The sequence below is a fragment of the Triticum dicoccoides genome, chromosome 6B, assembly GCF_002162155.2.
Source record: "Triticum dicoccoides isolate Atlit2015 ecotype Zavitan chromosome 6B, WEW_v2.0, whole genome shotgun sequence".
NCBI classification, from domain to species: domain Eukaryota; kingdom Viridiplantae; phylum Streptophyta; class Magnoliopsida; order Poales; family Poaceae; genus Triticum; species Triticum dicoccoides.
Genome location: NC_041391.1, coordinates 420850825 through 420871870, shown reverse-complemented (window position 1 = coordinate 420871870; position 21046 = coordinate 420850825). Strand labels below are relative to the sequence as shown.

At 46.4% G+C, this 21046-nt stretch overlaps 1 protein-coding gene across 1 annotated transcript; it reads right to left on the bottom strand.

Annotated features, from left to right (window-relative positions):
• Positions 1-16324: 16324 nt before the first annotated feature.
• Positions 16325-18948, bottom strand: LOC119324588 (BTB/POZ domain-containing protein At1g67900-like). Its single transcript, XM_037598366.1, has 4 exons — positions 18786-18948; positions 18638-18707; positions 17184-18404; positions 16325-17040 (listed from the first exon to the last, which is right to left on the bottom strand). Exons 1-4 carry the CDS (start codon positions 18842-18844, stop codon positions 16510-16512), a joined length of 1881 nt encoding a protein of 626 aa, XP_037454263.1. The 5' UTR covers positions 18845-18948; the 3' UTR covers positions 16325-16509.
• Between the last annotated feature and the right edge of the window lie 2098 nt (positions 18949-21046).

The window sequence follows — 21046 nt, the reverse complement described above, 5'->3', positions numbered from 1 at the left end:
TGCATGTTCGTCTGTACGTTCGTTTTAATGAGCAGTGTTCACCCGTTAGCCGCAGACAGCGAACATTTGTTCGTTGGCCTATTCGTTAGTTTTTCTTTTTCCAGTGTTTTTCTGTGATTATTTTCGATCGCGATTTGTGCCCTGATTTTTGTTTTAGTTTATCTTTTCGCTCGTTTATCGGAATCAGTCGATTCAAGCGCCTAGATCTTCGTCTCGAAGCTCTCATTCTGTTTAATTAGGTTGAACAAGATTTTGGTACTATAAAAGTTGACTTTATTCTAGATTAGTAAACGAATCTTGTTTCTTTCGCAGTTTGACTTTCGTTGATTCGTTTGATTTGATACATTTGCAAACCGGAGTTCTTAAGTTGAACTTTCTAGTTAGATCTCTTATTTGAATTTTACCCATGCTTCTAGTTGAATGCTTATTGTTTGTTTGTTTGTGATAGAGTACTCGGAGTGCGAAGCATGCTACTACGAGTCTCTAGGTTTCACGGATCATCAGCAAGGCAAGTAACACTTTGATCATACCTCTTTACTACCCAGTTGTTATTGCATTAGGTCAACCCTCCAACAATTGCATGGTTAGGATATGTTTAACATGTGGGTTCTCGGAAGTAGATGATGAGGTAGAACCTATTGCCCTGTTTACTATCGAACCTTTGGGAGTTACTTCTACGTTGATTGTATTGCGATGCTATGCTTGTAGATGTGGTTTGGTTCGAGTGATTGATGACAGATGTGAGAGTTATTATTAATGGTTAACTTAAGGTGGCTACTTTAATACACATCTGGGTGGATTGCTTGAGGCACCCTAGAGTACCCAGTGGTTGCCAGGGCACCTGGAGAATCCAGTGTTGTCCTAGGATATCCCAGAGTACCCATGTGATCATCCTACGGTCCGCCACCCAGGCTCAAAGGGATCATAAGATTATTCATGCTAGAAACTTCCGCAGAGTGTACAAACTAATCATGGTTAGCCATGTCCCCGGTTATGGACGTTTTGAGTATCTGGTTCTTGGATTATCATGTTGATCTCATCACTCTAAATATAATTTGATTGGGTTAACGATGATGCTTAATTGGGATTGAGTTGGACGAACCTTCTCAATGTTTAACGACCACCATGATAGTTAAATAAAATTTATTCCTTTGTTGTAGGGAAAATTTGGCTTTATGCAAAACTGTAACCATAGAGCTTTCCACCAGCCATATATGCATGTAGTGATAGCAATTATTTCTGTTCATTACTCTATGTGTTACATTGCCAGCATATTCCATGTGCTGACCCGTTTCGGGCTGCAATGTTGATGTTGCAAACTTTTCTGACGACGAGTAAGGTGCCATAGGTCGTTGTCTTTCACTTAGTGATGCCATTGGAGTTGATGGACTCACTTTATCTTCCAAGCCTTCTGATGTTATCATTTTTAGATGGCCTTAAGCCATAATATTGTAATAAGTTCTCTTTTGAGACATTCGATGTAATAAGTGTGTGCTTGCTACTCTGTTACAAATCCTCAAGTAATGTGTTTGTCAGCATTACCGATCCAGGGATGACACTGATGCAGAGAGATCAGACTGTTTGAGGTCTGGTCGCTACACCCTCTACGTAGGTGAACCTGTAACTTTTAGCCCGTTTCCGGTAGATGAATAGTGCATATGAACCGGTTAATAAATCCAACTTAAAAACTAAAATAACTAATATGACTAGGACATATCTTTAGGCAACCCTGCACCGCACGTTAGCATAGCATACTCTGTGTTGCATATGATTACTATGTATTTATCTGTTTCTTCCCCCTCTTCTCTCCGGTAGACCCTGAGACCGATGTTGTTCTTGTCATCGACTACGTCACCGACGACACCACTGACTACCCTGCCTTTGCTGCTGAGCAACCAGGCAAGCACCCCCCTTTGAACATTTAGATATCGCTTATTCTCTTCTCTCTTATGCTTGCATTAGAAATTGATGTTGTTGCTGCTACTGCTTTTCCTATTCTGATGCATAGCCTGATCTTGTAACATGCTATTTTTACCTACCTGTTTATCCTAAACTGCTTAGTATAGGCTGGTTAGAGACCCATCAGAGACCCCATGTTGACCCAACTGCTCCGCTGGATTATCAGAAGACCCGATCAACGGGATTGAAGACCAGGCCCCGGCACCACACAACACTCGCCTTAGTTGTACGACACGGCAACGTTACTATGAGTGCCGAGGGTGATACCTCGTTAGCATTTCTGATGCTAACTTTGTTGAGTAGTTACCCGGTCGTGGTCATCGAGGGTGATTCCTCCTTTTCTACTTCTGATAATGATGCTGTCGTGCAACACCTCAAGTGTGAACCTCGAGGGTGATTTCCTCTTACGTTCACCTTGATGTTTACATCAGGTGGGAATCCAACGAGGGTGATGCCTCGGGTTCCTTCTTGGTGTGGTACCCACACAGATTGCCTTTGCATTACTATTGTTACTGATTAAAGTGGATAAAGATGGGTCGGACCTGAGGGGTACCCGCGCGAGCATCTGATGCGAGTGATGTGGAGTCGGGTTGACCTGGAAGGTGCCCGCGAGATAACTACGTGGTGTGGCCAGGGATTCTTAGCCCTTGCCACAAGTCCTCGAGACAGGGTGACAGGGTAACATCGATCGTGATTCTTTGCTCGTTATCGCGCACTCATAATCCACTACGGTTTGGATATTTTATCCGGGGGCCTCTGGCCTAATAGCATTAACCATCACGTGGGCATAGTATGGGCGTTCTGCGTCGTATGCATCAGCCGAAGCTTAATAGACGTCATGCGACTGAGCGGCGTGCGCCGAGTTGGACTGCGTAAGCACCTGCCTTTTTTAAGGAGGTAGCTAGGTCTGCTCATCGGCCGCGTACGCAACATGCAGGAGTGCAAAGGGCGATGGGCCTGAGACCCCTGCGTGCTTAGGATGTAGACCGGCATGCTGACCTCTCTATTAGGCCTAGGTCGGGTTGCGGCGTATGGTTTGGCCGAGTCTGGGCATGACCCAGAAAATGTGTCCAGCCGGAGTTAATAGAGCATGGTGGGTAAGTTGGTGCACCCCTGCAGGGAAGAAAACATCTATCAATAGCCTGTCCTACGGTAACAGAAACTTGGAGTTGTATCCCAATCAATACAACTAGAACTGGATACTGAATGTTGAGGCATGTAATGGATATGTGGCTCCGGGATTGCTTTCCTGCAGGGAGTCGAGGAAGCATCCTTGGGCGTTATTACTACAACATGTTTGTTAAATATAAATTGCTATTCTATACTCTTCTGATTGCTGCAAGATGCTTAGAGCTGCTTGAAGATGCTAGTCTTTGATAGGCTAGGCTTCCCCCTCCTCTTTTGGCATTTTGCAATTCAGTCCACAGATACTACCCATTTCATTGATACCGATGCATATGTAGTGTAGATCCTTGCTTGCAAGTACTTTGGATGAGTACTCACGGTTGCTTTGCTCCCCTTTTCCCACCTACTTCCATTCTTCTCGGATGCTGCAACCAGATGGTGGAGCCCAGGATACAGACGCCACCGTCGACGGCTACTACTACCCCGAGGGTGCGTACTACTACGTGACGGACACCGACGACCAGGAGTAGTTAGGAGGCTCCCAGGCAGGAGACCTTGCCTTTTTGATCGATGTTGCTTTTGTGCTAGCCTTCTTAAGGCAAACTTGTTTAACTCATGTCTGTAATCAGATAATGTTGCTTTTGCCGACTCATTTGTATTCGAGCCCTCGAGGCCCCTGGCTTGTAATATAAAGCTTGTATTATTTTAATTTGTGCCTAGAGTTGGGTTGCGATATCTTTTCGTGAGTCCCTGGTGTTGATCGTACACAACTGCGTGTATGATTAGTGTATGATTGAATCGGGGATGTCACATGTTACATACCCTTCCTTAGTGGAAACTGAAATTTAATATTGCCTTATTTCATATCAATCACGGCACCGATAGTACGTAAAAACGGTCCACCAAGTATAATTGGACAAGGTGGGTTGCAATCAATATCAAGAACAATAAAATCTATGGGCACATAATTCCTGTTTGCAAGAATAAGAACATTATTAGTTCTTCCCATTGGCTTTTTAATAGTGCAATTCGCTAAGTGCAAATTTAGAGAACATTCTTCAATATCGGTAAGACCAAGCACTTCACATAAAGATTTTGGAATTGTAGGTACACTACCACCCAAGTCACATAAAGCAAAACACTCATAATTTTTAATCTTGACTTTGATAGTAGGTTTCCATTCATCATGTAATTTTCTAGGAATTGAAACCTCTAATTCCAACTTTTCTTCCAAAGCTTTCATCACAACATCAACAATATGTTTAGTGAAAGCTTTATTTTGTTCATAAGCATGGGGTGAATTTATCATGGATTGGAGCAAAGAAATACAATTAATCAAAGAGAAATTATCATAATTAAAGTCTTTCTAATCCAAAAGAGTGGGCACATCACTAGTTAAAGTTTTGACCTCTCCAAATCCACTTTTATCATTTTTCTCAACAAGATTTTCACTCTCCAAATTATCGGGGCGCCTTCTAGCTAAAGTTGCCTCTTCTCCAGTCCCTTTATCATCAATTTTAATCTTACTAAACAAGGAATCAATAGAAGAAACACCAATCATTTTAAGATCTTCATCATTTTTATGAAAGTAATCGCTAGAAAACGCTTTTTCTAAAAATTCTCTTTTAGTTCTAAGCATAGTGGTTCTTTTCTTACTTTCGTCCGTTGAAACATATAAAGCCTGAATTGATTTATCAACCTTGGGCACAAAAATTTCCATCTTGAGACTTTCTACATCATGAGAAATTCTATCAATGCTGCTAGACATATCATCAATCTTATTCAACTTTTCTTCCATTGTAGCATTGAAAACCTTTTGAGTATTGATAAATTCTTTAATATTATTCTCAAGATCAGAGTTGTTCCTATTATTATTATTATAAGAAGGATTACCATAGGAATTACCATAATTATTATAGGAGTTACTAGGAAAAGGCATAGGATTAAAATTACCTCTATAAGCATTGTTATTGAAATTGTTTCGCGAGATAAAATTCACATCTATGGCATCACTATTTTGCTCAATCAAAGTAGACAAAGGCACATCATTAAAAATCAATTAGATCACTTTTATTAGCAACCAATTTCATAAGAGCGTCAACTTTTTCACTCAAAGAAGAAATTTCTTCAATCGAATTAACTTTTTTACTAGTAGGAGCTCTTTCGGTATGCTATTGTGAATAATTTGCCATAATATTGTATAGCAATTTAGTAGCTTCACCCAATGTAACTTCCATAAAAGTACCACCTGCGGCGGAATCTAAAATATTTCTAGAAACAAAATTCAATCCCGCATAAAAAGTTTGTATGATCATCCAAAGATTTAAACCATGAGTAGGGTAATTTATTAGCATAAATTTCATTCTTTCCCAAGATTGCGCAACATGTTCATTCTCAAGTTGCTTAAAATTCATGATTTGTGTCCTAAGGGAAATAATTTTTGCGGGAGGAAAATACTTAGTAATAAAAGCATCCTTGCACTTATCCCAAGAATCGGTACTATTGCGAGGCAAAGAAGAAAACCAAATGTTTGCACGACCTCGCAAAGAAAATGGAATAATTTCACCTTCACAATATCATTGTCCACAACTTTTTTATTTTTAAAATCGCATAATTCCACAAATGTGTTAAGATGGGACGTGGCATCCTCACTAGGAGTACCAGAAAATTGATCTTCCATAACAAGATTTAACAAAGCAATATTAATATCACAAGACTCCGCACTAGTGGCGGGAGGAGCAATTGGAGTGCTAATAAATCATTGTTGTTGGTATTGGAGAAATCACACAACTTGGTGTTCTCTTGAGTTATCGTGACTACGCAATAAGATTGCACTCAAAAACAGATCTGACGAGAAAATGACGAACGAAAAAGAGGGCGAATAAAACGGCAAATTTTTGTGAAGTGGGGGAGAGGAAAATAAGAGGCAAATGGAAAATAATGTAAATTGCAAGGAGATGATTTCATGATTAGGAACCTGGTATATGTTGATGATGTCTCCCCGACAATGGTGCCAGAAACTCCTTTTGATGTCGGCGTGAACTACGTCGATATTTCTCCAATGAGGAAGGGGTGATGCACCACAACAACGGTAGGTATTTACCTCAATAATGAGACCAAGGTTATCGGACCAGTAGGAGAACCACTTAACACTACGTAAATGGTACCTGCACATAAAGAACAACTACTTGCATCCCGACGTGTTAAAGGGATTGTCCATCCCTTTCGGGTAACGGTGCCAGAAATTGTCAAGTTGACGAGATAAAATAGTAGTAGATTGATAGATGCAAATAAAAGCAAATAAAATTCAGCGAGGTATTTTTGGGTTTTTGATAATATAGATCTGAAAGTAAAAGTTGCAAATAATCAAAAAGGCAAATAGCAAAATAGATCTGAAAGTATATGATGAGAAAATAGACCCCGGGGCCGTATATTTCACTAGTGGCTTCTCTCAAGAAAAATAGCATACGATGGGTAAACGAATTACTGTTGGGCAATTGATAGAGGTTCAAATAATTATGATGATATACAGGCAATGATCATTACATAGGCATCACGTCCAAGATTAGTAGACCAACTCATGCCTGCATCTACTACTATTACTCCACACATCGACCGCTATCTTGCATGCATCTAGTGTATTAAGTTCACAGAGAAACGGAGTAATGCAATAAGAACGATGACATCATGTAGACAAGATCTACTCATATAGGAATAGACCCCATCTTGTTATCCTTAATAGCAATGATACATACGTGTCGGTTCCTCTTTTTTCACTGGGATCGAGGCACCAATGAGGATGATGAATCCCTCCGTGATGGTGTCTAGATTGGATCTGTGGCTTCTGGAACTTGCGGCGGCTGGAATTGTTTTTCATCGCCTCCCCTAGGAATTCTGGAATATTGGGGTATCTATAGAGCAAAGAGGCGGTGCAGGAGGTGGATGAGGTGGGCACGACCCACCAGGGCGCGCCTGGGGGCCCAGGCACGCCCAGGTGGGTTGTGCTCCCCTCGTAGACCCCCTCTGGTACTTTTTTGCCCCAACAGATGTCTTCTGGTCCAGAAAAAATCACCAAAAAAATTCGCTATGTTTGGACTCCATTTGGTATTGATTTCATGTGAAGTAAAAAACAAGCAAAAACACAACTGGCACTGAGCACTATGTCTATAGGTTAGTCCCAAAAATGATATAAAGTTGCTATAAAATGATTGTAAAACATCCAAGAATGATAATATAATAGCATGGAATAAATAAAAATTATTGATACGTTGGAGACATATAAATGGACTTTTGGAGTTTTGAATCACTTGACACATGTGAACCATGCCTTATGGGAAAGATGACTAAAACCTAGTTTTTTGGTACAATGGAACGGGCAAGTGACTTGTTGGAAATCATACATACTGGTGTGTGTGGTCCGATGAGTGTTGACGCGCGTGGTGGATATAGTTATTTCCTCACCTTCACCAACGATTTGAGTAGATATGGGTATATTTACTTAATAAAGCATAAGTCTGAAATGTTTGAAAAGTTCAAGCAATTTCAGAGTGAAGTTGAGAATCATCGTAACAAGAATATTAAATTCCTACGATCCGATCGAAGGGGAGAATATCTGAGTTATGAGTTTGGCAATCACTTAAGACAATGTGGAATTGTTTCACAGTTGACGCCACCTAGAACACCACAACGTAATGGTGTGTCCGAACGTCGTAATCCTACCTTATTGGATATGGTGCATTATATGATGACTCTTGCCGATCTACCAATTTTGCTTTGGGGTTATGCATTAGAGACAACTACATTCACTTTAAATAGGGCATCATCTAAATCCGTTGAGACGACACCGTATGAATTATGGTTTGGCAAGAAACCTAAGTTGTCATTTCTTAGTGTTTGCGGTTGCGATGCTTATGTGGAAAGGCTTCATCCTGATAAGCTCGAACCCAAAGCGGACAAGTGAGTCTTCATAGGATACCCTAAGGAAATAGTTGGGTACACCTTCAATCCCAGATCCGAAGTGAAGGTCTTTGTTGCGAAGAATGGATGCTTTTTAGAGAAGGAGTTTCTCTCGAGAGAATTGAGTGGGAGGAAGGTAGAACTTGATGAGGTTGTTGAACCGTCACTTCAGTTGGAAAGTAGCACGATGCATAAAGATGTTTCTGTGGTGCCTGCGCCAAGTGAAGAGGAAGCTAATGTTGATGATCATGAAGCTTTAGATCAAATTACTACGGAGCCTCGTAGGTCGACAAGGACTCGTACGCCCCTGAGTGGTACGGAAACCCTGTCTTGGAGGTCATGTTGTTGGACAACGGTGAACCTACTAGCTATGGAGAAGCGATGGTGGGCCCGGACTCCAACAAATGGCTAGGAGCCATGAAATCCAAGATAGGATCCATGTATCCGAACAAAGTATGGACTTTGGTGGACTTGGCTGATGATCGGCAAGCCATTGAGAATAAATGGATCTTTAAGAAGAAGACATACGCCGATGGTAATGTCACCATTTATGAAGCTCGACTTGTCGCAAAGAAGTTTCCGACAAGTTCAAAGAGTTGACTATGATGAGACTTCCTCACTCATAGTGATTCTAAAGTTTCTTCGAATTATGTTAGCAACTGCTGCATTTTCAATTACGAAATCTAGCAGATGGATGTCAAAACAAAGTTTCCTTGATGATTTCCATGAGGAAAGGTTGTATGTGATACAACGAGAAGGTTTTGTCGATCCTAAGGATGCTAAAAGGTATGCAAGCTCCAGTGATCCTTCTATGGACTGGAGCAAGCATCTCAGAGTTGGAACATACGCTTTGATGAGGTGATCAAAGCTTTTGGGTTTATACAATGTTTGCAAGAAACTTGTATTTACAAGAAAGTGAGTGGGAGCACTACAACATTTCTGATAGTATATGTGGATGACATATTATTGATCGGAAATGATGTAGAATTTCGGGAAAGCATAAAGAGTTGTTTGAAAGGAGTTTTTCAAAGGAAGACCTAGGTAAAGCTGCTTACATATTGGGCAACAAGATCTATAAAGATAGATCAAGATGCCTGATAAGACTTTCACAGAGCACATACCTTGACATGATTTTGAAGGAGTTCAAAATGGATCAGTCAAAGAAGGAGTTCTTGCCTGACTTGTAAGGTGTGAAGTTGAGTAAGACTCAAAGCTCGACCATGACAGAAGAAAGAAGAAGGACAAAGGTCATCCCCTATGCCTCACCCATAGGCTCGATACGGTATGCCATGCTGTGTACCACACCTGATGTATCCTTGCCACGTGTCTGGCAAGGGGGTACAAGTGTGGTCCACGAGTGTATCACTGGACAACGGTCAAAATTATCCTTAGAGGAATAAGGAAATGTTTCTCGGTTATGGAGGTGATAAAGAGTTCGGCATAAAGGGTTACGTCGATGCAAGCTTTAACACCAATCCGAATGAGTCTCAGTAGCAAACCAGATACGTATAGTGGAGCGGCCATTTAGAATAGCTCCAAGTAGACTGTGGTAGCAGCATCTACAATATTACATAGAGATTTGCGAAGTACACGCAGATGTGAATGTTGCAGATCCGTTGACTAGAACCTCTCTCACAAGCATAACATGATCGACCCCAAAACTCATTGGGTGTTAACCACATGGTGATGTGAACTAGATTATTGACACTAGTGCAAGTGGGAGACTATTGGAAATATGCCCTAGAGGCAATAATAAATTAGTTATTATCATATTTCCCTGTTCATGATAATCGTTTATTATCCATGCTAGAATTGTATCAATCGGAAACTCAGATACATGTGTGGATACATAGACAACAACGTGTCCCTCGTGAGCCATAGATGACAATGGTTTCCTAGCCATAGACATGAGTTGTCATTTGATAACAGGATCACATCATTAGGAGAATAATGTGATGGACAAGACCCAAACTATAAACGTAGCATATGATCGTGTCAAGTTTGTTGCTGTTTTTTCTGCATGTCAAGTATATGTTCCTATGACCATGAGATCATGCACCTCACCGACACCGGAGGAGTACCTTGTGTGTACCAAACATTGCAACGTAACTGGGTGACTATAAAGGTGCTCTACAGTATCTCCGAGGGTGTCTATTGAGTTGGCATGGATCAAGACTGGGATTTGTCACTCCGTATGACAGAGAGGTATCTCAGGGCCCACTCGGTAATACAGTATCACAATGAGCTTGCAAGCAATGTGACTAATGAGTTAGCCACGGGATCTTGTATTACGGAATGAGTAAAGAGACTTGCCGGTAACGAGATTGAACTAGGTATGGAGATAACGATGATCGAATCTCGGGCAAGTAACATACTGATAGACAAAGGGAACTGCATACGGGATTAGCTGAATCCTTGACATCGAGGTTCGACCGATAAGATCTTCGTAGAATATATAGGAACCAATATGGGCATCCAGGTCCCGCTATTGGTTATTGACCGTAGAGGTGTCTCGGTCATGTCTGCATAGTGCTCGAACCCGCAGGGTCTACACACCTAACGTTTGGTGATGATAAAAGTATAGTTAAGTCATTATGGTGGTTACCGAAGGTTGTTCGGAGTCCCGTATGAAATCTTGGACATGACGAGGAACTCCAGAATGGTCTGGAGGTGAAGATTGATATATTGGACGAAGGATATTGGAGTCCAGAATTGTTCCGGAGGTATCGGGTGATGACAAGCATGACCGAAATTGGTTTCGGGGGGGGGGGGCGGGGAGGACAAGTATTGGGGGGCTCATGGGCCAAGGGGAGGCCCACTAAGGGGTTGTGCGCCCCCCTCACCCCATCTCACGTAACCAGGAGAGGTGGGGTGCCCCATCTAGGGTTCCCTCCACTTGGCTTGGGGGGCAAGCCACCCCAGGGTTTCCCTAGGGGGCGCCCCCATCTGCCTTGTGGCCACCGCCCCCTTAGATGGGATCTAGGGCGCCCCCTCCTCCTCCCTGTCTCCTATTTATAGAGGGTAGAGAGAGGGCAGCTGCACCCTTGAGCAGATCTCTACGCCACGGCGCTGCCTCTCCTCTCAATCTCATCCCTCTTCCTCTCCATAGTGCTTAGCGAATCTTTGCTGAGATTCATCCACCATCACCACCACCACGCCATCGTGCTGCCGGAGGACTCGGGCTACTACTTTACCATCGCTCGCTGGATCGAGGAGGTGAAGGCGTCATCAAGCCGTACGTGTGTCGAACACGGAGGTGCCGTCCGTTCGGCACTTGGATCGGGAGTTCACGAGATGGATCATGATTGGATCGCGAAGACATTCGACTACATCAACCGTGTTTCTCAACACTTCCGCTTAGCAATCTACAAGGGTATGTAGATGCAATCTCTCCTCTCGTAAATGCTCATCTCCTAAATTGATCTTGGTGAGCTAGTAAATTTTTTGTTTCCCATGCAACGTTCCCCAACAGAGCAACCCCAAAGCTCATCGTACGGCAAGAAGTGACGACGACACTCTCATGGTCCAAGGAACTAAAATCACAAGTTAACACTCCGTGTTATAACAATTGACTCGTGATGATATTATCTCAAAGTATAACAAACAAGTTTGGGTCATACTCTCAATGTTGTTTTGAGACTATCGTTATACTTAACAATATCTCAAGATCTGGAAAACGTGATCACCAACAACACTTGAGCTAGTCTTAGAGGCAGGACTAGGAATCATATTTTACCGTTTATCGTTCTACATGTGCATATGAGTTTTCCAATGAATCACATATTCCAGGATCATATCAGTTATAACATATAATATAAACTCTAAATTATGAACACAGAAATATAGTAATACAATATTATTGCCTCTAGTTACCTAGAACTCCAATTCCAGTCTAGGTATCATGATGTGTAAAAGAGCTAAACTATTGATATCACTATCATAGATGTCATTCTATCCAATTTTTTAGAAGTGCCACATTCTCAGCCTTGATCCGGTGTTCCAGCATCGTCAAGTATTGCTTGAGTAAGAATTTCCAGTAATTGGTAACCTTGCCATTTCTTTGCCTGAAAGGGATTCTGCAAGGCTAGATTACTATAGATCCAGATACTTCGGGCAAGGTGGCAGCGAAAAGTAAATATATAGGTGATACGTCTCCGTCGTATCTATTTTTTCTAATGCTTTTCCTCTTGTTTTGGACTCTAATTTGCATGATTTTGACTGAAACTAACCCGGACTGATGTTGTTTTCAACAGAACTACCATGGTGTTGTTTTTGTGCATAAATAAAAGTTCTCGGAATGGAACGAAACTTTGCGAGCATTTTTTATACAATAAAAGAAAATATCTGGAGCCAAGAACCATCAGAGGGGGCACCTGGGTGGGCACAACCCACCAGGGCGCGCGACCCCCTCCAGGCGCGCCCAGGTGGGTTGTCCCCACCCGGTGGCCCCGAAGACCCTGAAACCAATGCTATAAAATCCTATTTTTCCAGAAAAAATCAGGGAGAAAGAATTATCGTGTTTCATAAGACGGAGCCGCCGCTGTCTCATGTTCTTCATCGGGAGGCCAGATCTAGTGCCCGTTTGGGGCTCCGGAGAGGGGGATCTTCGATCTTCGTAATCACCAACCCTTCTCCATTGCCAATTCCATGATGCTCCCCACCGGGAGTGAGTAATTCCTCTGTAGGCTCGCTGGTCGGTGAGGAGTTGGATGAGATTCATCATGTAATCGAGTTATTATGTTAGGGCCTGGTCCCTAGTATCCATTATGTTCTGAGATTGATGTTGCTAGGGCTTTGCCATGCTTAATGCTTGTCACTTTGGGCCCGGGTGCCATGATTTCAGATCTGAACCGTTTATTTTATCATCATTATATCCATGTTCTAGATCCGATCTTGCAAGTTATAGTCACCTACTACGTGTTATGATTCGGCAACCCTGGAGTGACAATAGTTGGGACCACTCACGGTGATGACCGTAGTTTGAGGAGTTCAAGTATTCACCATGTGCTAATGCTTTGTTCCACTTCTCTATTAAAAGGATGCCTTAATATCCCTTAGTTTCTAATAGGACCCCGCTGCCACGGGAGGGTAGGGCAAAAGATGTCATGCAAGTTCTTTCCATAAGCACGTATGACTATCTACGGAATACATGCCTACATTATATTTATGAACTTGAGCTAGTGTCGTATCGCCCTAGGTTATGACTGTCTCGTGATGAATATCATCCAACAAATCACCGATCCAATGCCTACGAATTTACCTTACATTGTTCTTGCTAAGTTACTACTGCTGCTACTGCAATCGTTATTGCTACCAAATCACTGCTATCATTGTTACCGTTACTATTGTTGTTGCTACTATTATCAAAACTATCATACTACTTTGCTACTGTTCACTTTGCTGCAGATAACTAATCTCCAGGTGTGGTTGAATTGACAACTCAGCTGCCAATACTTGCAAATATTCTTTGGCTTCCCTTATGTCGAATCTATAAGTTTGGGTTGAATACTCTATCCTCGAAAACTGTCGTGATCCCATATACTTGTGGGTTATCAATAGGCAAGCCAAATGGGATGTGATTTTCTCACAGAAGGATCATGGATGACTTGCTATACATAGAAACCAAATCATAAAGAATGCCTTAACAAATACTTGTATAAGCTTCTTATTGGGAAGGAGTGGCAAACTCTCTCGTGCAAAAAGTATTTGAGCCCGACAATTGTGTCTCTGACATGTAGGAAACACATGGAGATTTATATTTTGGGGCACGTTCGATGGCGGCAAAGAAACATCTTTTGCGCTTAGAATCCTTGACAATTAGGAATGGGTATGAGATTCTCTTTCGGGGGGATAGGGTGCTAGAAAACGCTACTCTCTGAAAATAATATCTAGGCTTATAATGCATTGCTCTCTCTAAAAATGATACGCCTGCACAAATTTTGACCACATCACCACCGTATATATCTTCGCATGGGATTTAGTCTTTCCCCGTCTCGTGCCATGGCAGTATGGCACTATATCTAGCCTGCTTGGATTCTACCAAACTAACCTAGGACCGGGATGTGTTTTACTGGGATCTTGTGCTAAACGAGTTTAGGGTAGACTCAATGTATCGGGCACGTTCGCACTCAGAAATTCTAGTGGATAATAACAAAAATATCTAGAAGTGGAAGATACAACTAAAGTAAACTAAATCATGTGGTACCTTCCTCGAGGTGCCATCCTAACCAAGGACAACCATGCTCGCCGTAGTTGATAAGGAAGTAAAAAATGTGGTGTTTTTGTCCTCACGACGAAACAATTAAACATGCCATCCTCAATCCATCTTTTGTCTGCTCTACGTGGTCTGTCATTAAAATAGCATCCAACTTGTATCTACTCTATATCGAGTAGAGTACCAACCGTTCTTTACAACGGTGTGGATGTGTTTGAAGTAGGTGGCCAAGGATGATTTTTATCCCACATGGATAGCAATGTAGTCTACAAATAGGCTCTCCACCCTCCGCTTCGTAGTAACGGTTTCATTCTTCTATGGCATTATTGTTGGCGACGTTTTTCTTTTCTCTTTTTTAGTGTGTGTAAGTTTGTGTTGGCTATGTGCATCCTAATTATGAAGAACTCGGTGTATACTCATTATAATATATGTATCCTTGATGCTACATTTTTAGTTCAAAAATACTACACCACGTAATCTATTACGAAAAGTTACGTTCTTTCCTATCCACAACTAAATACCTCCCCCACCCCCCCACCCCCAATTTCATGGGGTGGGCATGGGCCTTTTTTTTTTCCTCCCAACCAAATCTGGTCACCTCAGCTCGTTGGTAAGCTACCTAGAAAAATTTATATAGGTGTAGCAAAGCTCTTGTCAGTTACTCCCTTCATTTCCTAATACAATGCCACAAACTTAAATTACAGGTATCAAGGTAAAATTTAATGCATGCTTTGCAAGCCAACTTGCCTTCCTGTTTATCGGGTTAATTAATAATGTGCATGCAAATTTGAACATAAGGGAGGAAGTACGTAATTGAGAGTGTCATTATCATTAAGTGCATGCATGCGAGTAGTTAAACCATGAGTTGCTTGTACGAGGCAACGTCATCATTTTTTGCCTCGATTATTGTTAATGGTCTTGCATAGCTGCAAACTATATATTTTTCATAGTGATTTTGTATACAAAAATGGAGGGAGTAATAAAAATGACCTTTATAAAAAGAATCAAGTGATCTATAACAACTCTCTAAATACTATTATTTATCAAAAAATGAGACCAACCCAAGGGCTAACCCTCATTGGCATTTATTTATAAGAGAAACTCCGCGAGCACCACGCGTTCAAGCCAGGACTTGAACTCGGGTGGGCTGGCAGCAACCTCAGCTGCCCAGCCAACGGGCCCCGTCCTCAAATACTATTATTTATCAAGACATAATAAACAGATTAAAGTGACGAGAAGCGATAGGCATTCAAAAATGGAGCGTGACACACTTTTCTCCACTAAGTAATCAGAATTGAGAACAATTAAGATGGGACATTGGCAGGGAAAGAAAAGCAATGATGAACCTCTAGACAATCTGAGACACGTCGCAAAAGATGAATAATAGCAAATCGGTAGATGTTGCGCCGGATGTACCCTAGCGAAGAAATTTCTCCAGGACACGACATAGCCTCTCTGAATTGTGAAGCGGCACTGGGGCCTGAGGTGGATGAGGCTGCCCCCATGCTACTGATGAGCAAGAAGCTGAAGATCGACCATCATATGCGCCTAGAAAATTAGGGCAGGCCATGCTGAGCTGTTGTTGCTGGCTCGGTGGTTGCTGACCCAACATTTGGAGCTGAGGTGAGGTCTCATCATCCCATCATCATCAAGCCGCGCGCACATAACATATTCGGACCCTCCACACGCGCCAGACCTAACAAAGAGGATCTTTCAGGTTGAAAGGCAAGAAAATTATTGTTATCTTCGGTGCATTTGATTCTCCCGTGGAATTTCTCACCATGCTCATTTCTCTCTCTCCCTCTCTCTGTCCTTGTTTTCTTTAACTCTTCTAGATGCAATTCTTTGCCAAGTGGATGGCAATCATAGGATACGGAAAGGAAGATAGTGCTTGGTGATGGATGGCCTCTTTCTTATACGTAGTACTATCAAACATGATTCGAAACTGCTATCATCATGACCATGTTTTGTCAAGCGCTGCCACTCGATCGGGTTGATAATTCTTCAAAAAAGCATACTCTGCTAAAGCAGCGACAGTTGATATGGATTCGTATAATAGTATACAGTATGTAGAAGTAACCTGTGCAGTTCCTATTTGATTTATTTTGACAATTATGCATGATCACTCGCAGCTACACGAAGAGAGAAACAAAACAACCTTGGGCCTTGGGCAAGGTAGGCAACCCAACAAAAATATGCGACGGAAGAAGCAAATTACAAAAACCTAATGGCTGGCTGCTAGTGGTGCTGGGCTGCTAATGCCGGTCGGCGGAGACGCTTCTTCCCAGCGGCCAGAGCTTGCTGAGCATCCGCTTCGGGTTCCCCGCCGGCATAGCACAGAAGGCCCTGAACCGCAGCGACGCGCTGCGCGACAGCCCGGCCTTGCGCACGAACTCCTCGTCGTCCTCATCGTCCTCCTCCATCTTCATGCGCAGCGTGGCGATCTTGGACGCCGCGCGCCGGAGCCCCTCCACGCTCCAGTCGTCTCCCGGGGATGCGCCCGACGCCAGGGCGCGGAGCCGCTGCTCGTCCACCCGGTCGGCGTCGTCCTCCTCCGACCCGGACTTGGACAGCAGCGCCTTGATGTTGCTCGGCAGCTCGCCGGCGACGGGCGCGCCCGACAGCGCCGCCGCCCGAGCGTGCTCGAAGAAGAGCACCTGCACCACGACGCGGAGCGGGAGGAGCTCGTTCTGCGCCGCGTGCGAGCACGCCTTCTCCGACAGCCTCCGGCAGTTGATCACCCGGCACAGCCGCTTTCTTGCGCTCTTGCTCATCTCCGGATGCGCCTGCAATGTACAGTTTTTTTTTTTTTGGCAGATTAGAACTCTCCATTGTTTATGCAAACAAGTTGAAAAACTATCCAACTTCCAAGTAGGGGTCTGCGCTGCGACGCGACACAACGAATTTGAGGATTGAAAAAAGAAATCACCTTGAGGTACGAGTCGACGACTTTGTAGAGCCCATCGTGCTCCGGGCGAGCGCTGTCAGGCACGGCCTCGGCAATCGCGAGCAGCTTCTCCACGGGCAGGTGGGGATCCTTGGCCACCTCCATCAGGAACGCGTCCACTAGCCTGCCCACCCTCGCCAACGCGTACTGCGACACCGGCGCGGCCGACGACGACCGCCGCGCGCCGTCGAACCCCACGCTCTCGTCGGACCTCGACCGCCGGTGCCCGTCCGACCGTGCCGGGCTGTTGTCGTCGGGGCTCCTCGCCGGCGCGGTGGCCGCCGCGTGCCGCAGCGCGAACTCGTGGAGAATGGCCGCCACGGCGTCCACGTCGTACAGCATGTCACTCATGCAGGACACTGACGGGATGAGCAGGTCGCTAACGCTGGCCTCCTCGAGCTGCCATGCCACCCTCCTCACCAGCTCTGCCTTGGACGCGGGGGACGCGCTCAGGATGTTGGCCGCCTTGAGGAGCTTGAGGAGGAAGGCGCAGGAGACGGCGTCCTTGTCCACCGGGAGAAGGCTCACGATCTTCTCCAGGAGGAGGCGGTGCCTCGTGGTGATCTGCTTCACGCTGGCGCCGACGGCGTCGTCGAACGGTTGCTCCGCGGCGAGCCCGTCCTTGGCAACGTTGGGCAGCCACCGGCGCGCGTACGTCTTGAGCGCGTCGCCGATGGTCTTCTCATTGACGGCGCCGGTCGATTTTACGGCCACCATGATACGCCAGAACATATCAACGCCGAGCTCCGCGACGTCGTGCGCCCACCAGGGGGACGCGGACGTGGATTTGGCGGGGACAAGGGCGACGGCAGGGTTGGCGATGAGGTCGGCGACGGCGTCCACGCAGCGGGAGGTGAGGCCGAGCTCCTCGCATAGCGGCACGTTGTGGCGCGTGGAGTGGAGCACGGCGAGTGCATCCTTCCAGCGGCGGAGGAGGCAAGAGGCGAGGAAGGAGTCGAGCTTGGCCACGAGGTTGCCGCGATCGGCGGCCTCGGACATGCCGAGGTGAGCGGCCGCGCAGCGGAGCGGGACGAGGTTGCGTGCGCTGACGGTGATTGTGATGCCGTAGCAGAACTTGGCGCAGACCTCGAACGCCTCGGCGCCGCCCGGGAAGCCGGCGAGCTCGATGACGTCGCCGTCGCCGCCGCAGCCGGACTCGGCACAGAGCGCTTGCAGAAGCAGGCATTTGGAGAGCAGAGGAAACTGTCATCAGGAAACAAACAATCTTGTGAGGAATAGGATCCGATCGATAAGAGATTCATTCCAACGGCCAACACAAACCAGGAAATCAATCCTTGCATGGCTATGCAAGCTAAGATTAGAGAAACAATGAGAGGTTGCGATCGTAACATGTGCGAAAACAAATCGGCAGGGTTGTGGAATCACATAGAGAGAGACATGAATGAATCTGGTTCTTGGATTGGTTCGTCCATTACCTTGTGGAGATGGTAGAGGCATTTGCCGACCAGGATCTGCAGGTCAGTGGCCACCTCCGTGTACACGGACCTGGAGCAGAAGGTAGCGCGGAATCAGGCACAAGAAACTATCTGAGAGAGATGGCGCGGAATGAGGATCAGCACGTACCTCTGGGAGTCGGAGGAGTAGAAGGTGTCGGGCCTGGTGCCAAGTTTCATAAACTTCATGGTGGCCGAGTAGTAACTAAACAGAGGAAGGAGGTTTTGAGTGGGAGGAGGAGGTTGGTTGGTTGGTTATAACCACCAGCAGGCGAGTGAGGGTGAGTGCTAACTTTGTGTGAGCCGTGGGAGGCTCTCTACTTCTACTTATATATCATGCATGCACAAGCAAGTGGTTGGAGGGAGGAGAGAGAAACCTTCCCCAGATTCAGTATCCATCCTCCTAATTCGAGGTGTCGTCAGATTTGATTTGATTTTATCAAAGGGAAGGGGAACAAGAATATGCAGTCCAACTATGCGCACATATACTGTTTGCTATGCCAGTCCATTTTGGTGAACTTTCAGTGCTGCTTGCGACGCTCTTCAAATCGAGATGAGGATCGGACTGGAGGTGGACATGTGAAAACTGGGACCAGAGGGGAGAGGGCCATGCACAAGTCAAGAGAAATGGGCAGGATCTTGCAGGTTTCGGCTGGGGATCACGGGCAGGATGGGCTCCTCCTAGCTGCAGGGGCTGGGTTGGCCACCTACTTGATGCGCCTTCTTGTCATAAAACAGCTGATAATTCCGGCTCAAAATCAATACTCTACTACTTTTTTTTAGAAAAGGAGGATGACCCCCGGCCTCTGCATCTGGGCGATGCATACGGCCACTTTATTAATTATTCTCACAAGACCTTACAAAGAAATACAACAGCAAGACTAAAGTCACCGTCTAAGCAACAACTGTCGCTACGGCTATCCAAATGATGAAGGGGCGCTGATAGTCTGGGCCTAATACCAAACAGACATTGCAGCCAAACCTAAACATCTAAGACCTGAGGTTCCAACCAGGACGCCTGCCTGGTATGGGGCACCTACCAGTCCGGCGCACTTCTCAACCAGGACGCCTGCCGGGTATGAGGCCCCCGCAGCCACCTGCCACGAGTCCATCTTTAGAGCTGTACTGTTGCATCTACCATGCCAGATCTCTCTGCCATCGACGTCACCACGACGCCAGACAGCGTCGTCCTCCTGCGCGAGTCCATCCTCCCACATCGAACTCCGAATCTGCACTGCGCCATGCCGTCAAGATCCGTCGCCATCAATGTATGGATGAAACACCGATCCACCAAAGAAACCGTCCGCTGGTCCCGCGAAGCAAGGCTCGGCACCAAGTAGAAGGCCGAAGCGCACCGCCACCACGCCACTAGCAGCCCCGCCACCAAGAGTTGTTCCCAGCCGCCGCCTTCAAGAAGGAGCACGACACCAGGGTGCCGTCGACGCCCAGACCAGGGGAACAAAAGCTTTCGCCATAGCTCGAGTAGGAGGCGGAAGGGAGAGGATCCACCCCAAAGCCTTCAGGAAGGGGATCGGCGCCAAAGGCGTCGACTTTGGGGAGGCTGCCGCACCAGCCAGGGGTTTCCCCTGGAACCTCACCCGCACGCCAGATCCACCAGGCCGGCCATAGGGGACGCTGAAGCCGCCGCCAAGGACCGGCGCCAGCACGGATCGGGACAGATCGAAGCAGAGGCGGATCTTCTACATGGAGCCATGACGGATTGCGAGGAACTGCCACTGCGCCAGCGTCCGCAGCCCCCACGCCGCCCGCGCGGCCCAGACCCGCCGACACAGCCCGCCGGCTGCACCGCGGCCATCCCGCCGCCACCATCATTGGGAGGCCCTCAGGCGGCGGCAGAGGGAGGGGAGGCGAGGGGGAGGCGCGGCGGCGGCGCTAGGGGGCGTCACCACCACGCCAGATCCACCTTCGTCGCCGCCAATAGAAGCCGGCGGGCCAGATCGGGCGTGGACCAAATCTGGCGCCTAAGCACCCGCACGCCTACGCCGCAGCCACGGCCGGCCAAGCTCCAGGCCACGCCACTCCACCCACCACCAGAAGCAGGAGGGGGGCTGCCACCCCACCCCGACGCGCCGAGAGTACAGAGACTCGCCGGCGCCGCCGCACCGGCCGGACGGCCGAAAAAACCGCCAGCCAAGGAGGCGCTGCAAGGGCTGACGGAGGAGGAGCGCGAGACGGAGCAGAGGGCCGCCGGGGAGCGCCGCGACGGCCGCAGCGCCGGAGGCCGAGCCTCCCCCACCTGGAGCCCTCGCCGTCGGGAACGACGCCGCGCGCGCGAGCGGGAAGCCCCGCCGCCGCCGTCCGCCGCGCGGGCTTCGCCCGGCAGTTTCCTCTGGCGGCGGCGCGGCAGGGGGAGCCGGGGAGAGGGGGTGG

Coding starts and splice junctions, on each gene's coding strand:
- LOC119324588 (XM_037598366.1), bottom strand. CDS start 18,844: ATGAAGTTTATGAAACTTGGCACCAGGCCCGACACCTTCTACTCCTCC. Junction 18,708..18,785: donor TACTCCTCCGACTCCCAGAG/GTACGTGCTGAT, acceptor CTTCTGCTCCAG/GTCCGTGTACACGGAGGTGG. Junction 17,041..17,183: donor TCGTCGACTCGTACCTCAAG/GTGATTTCTTTT, acceptor TGTACATTGCAG/GCGCATCCGGAGATGAGCAA.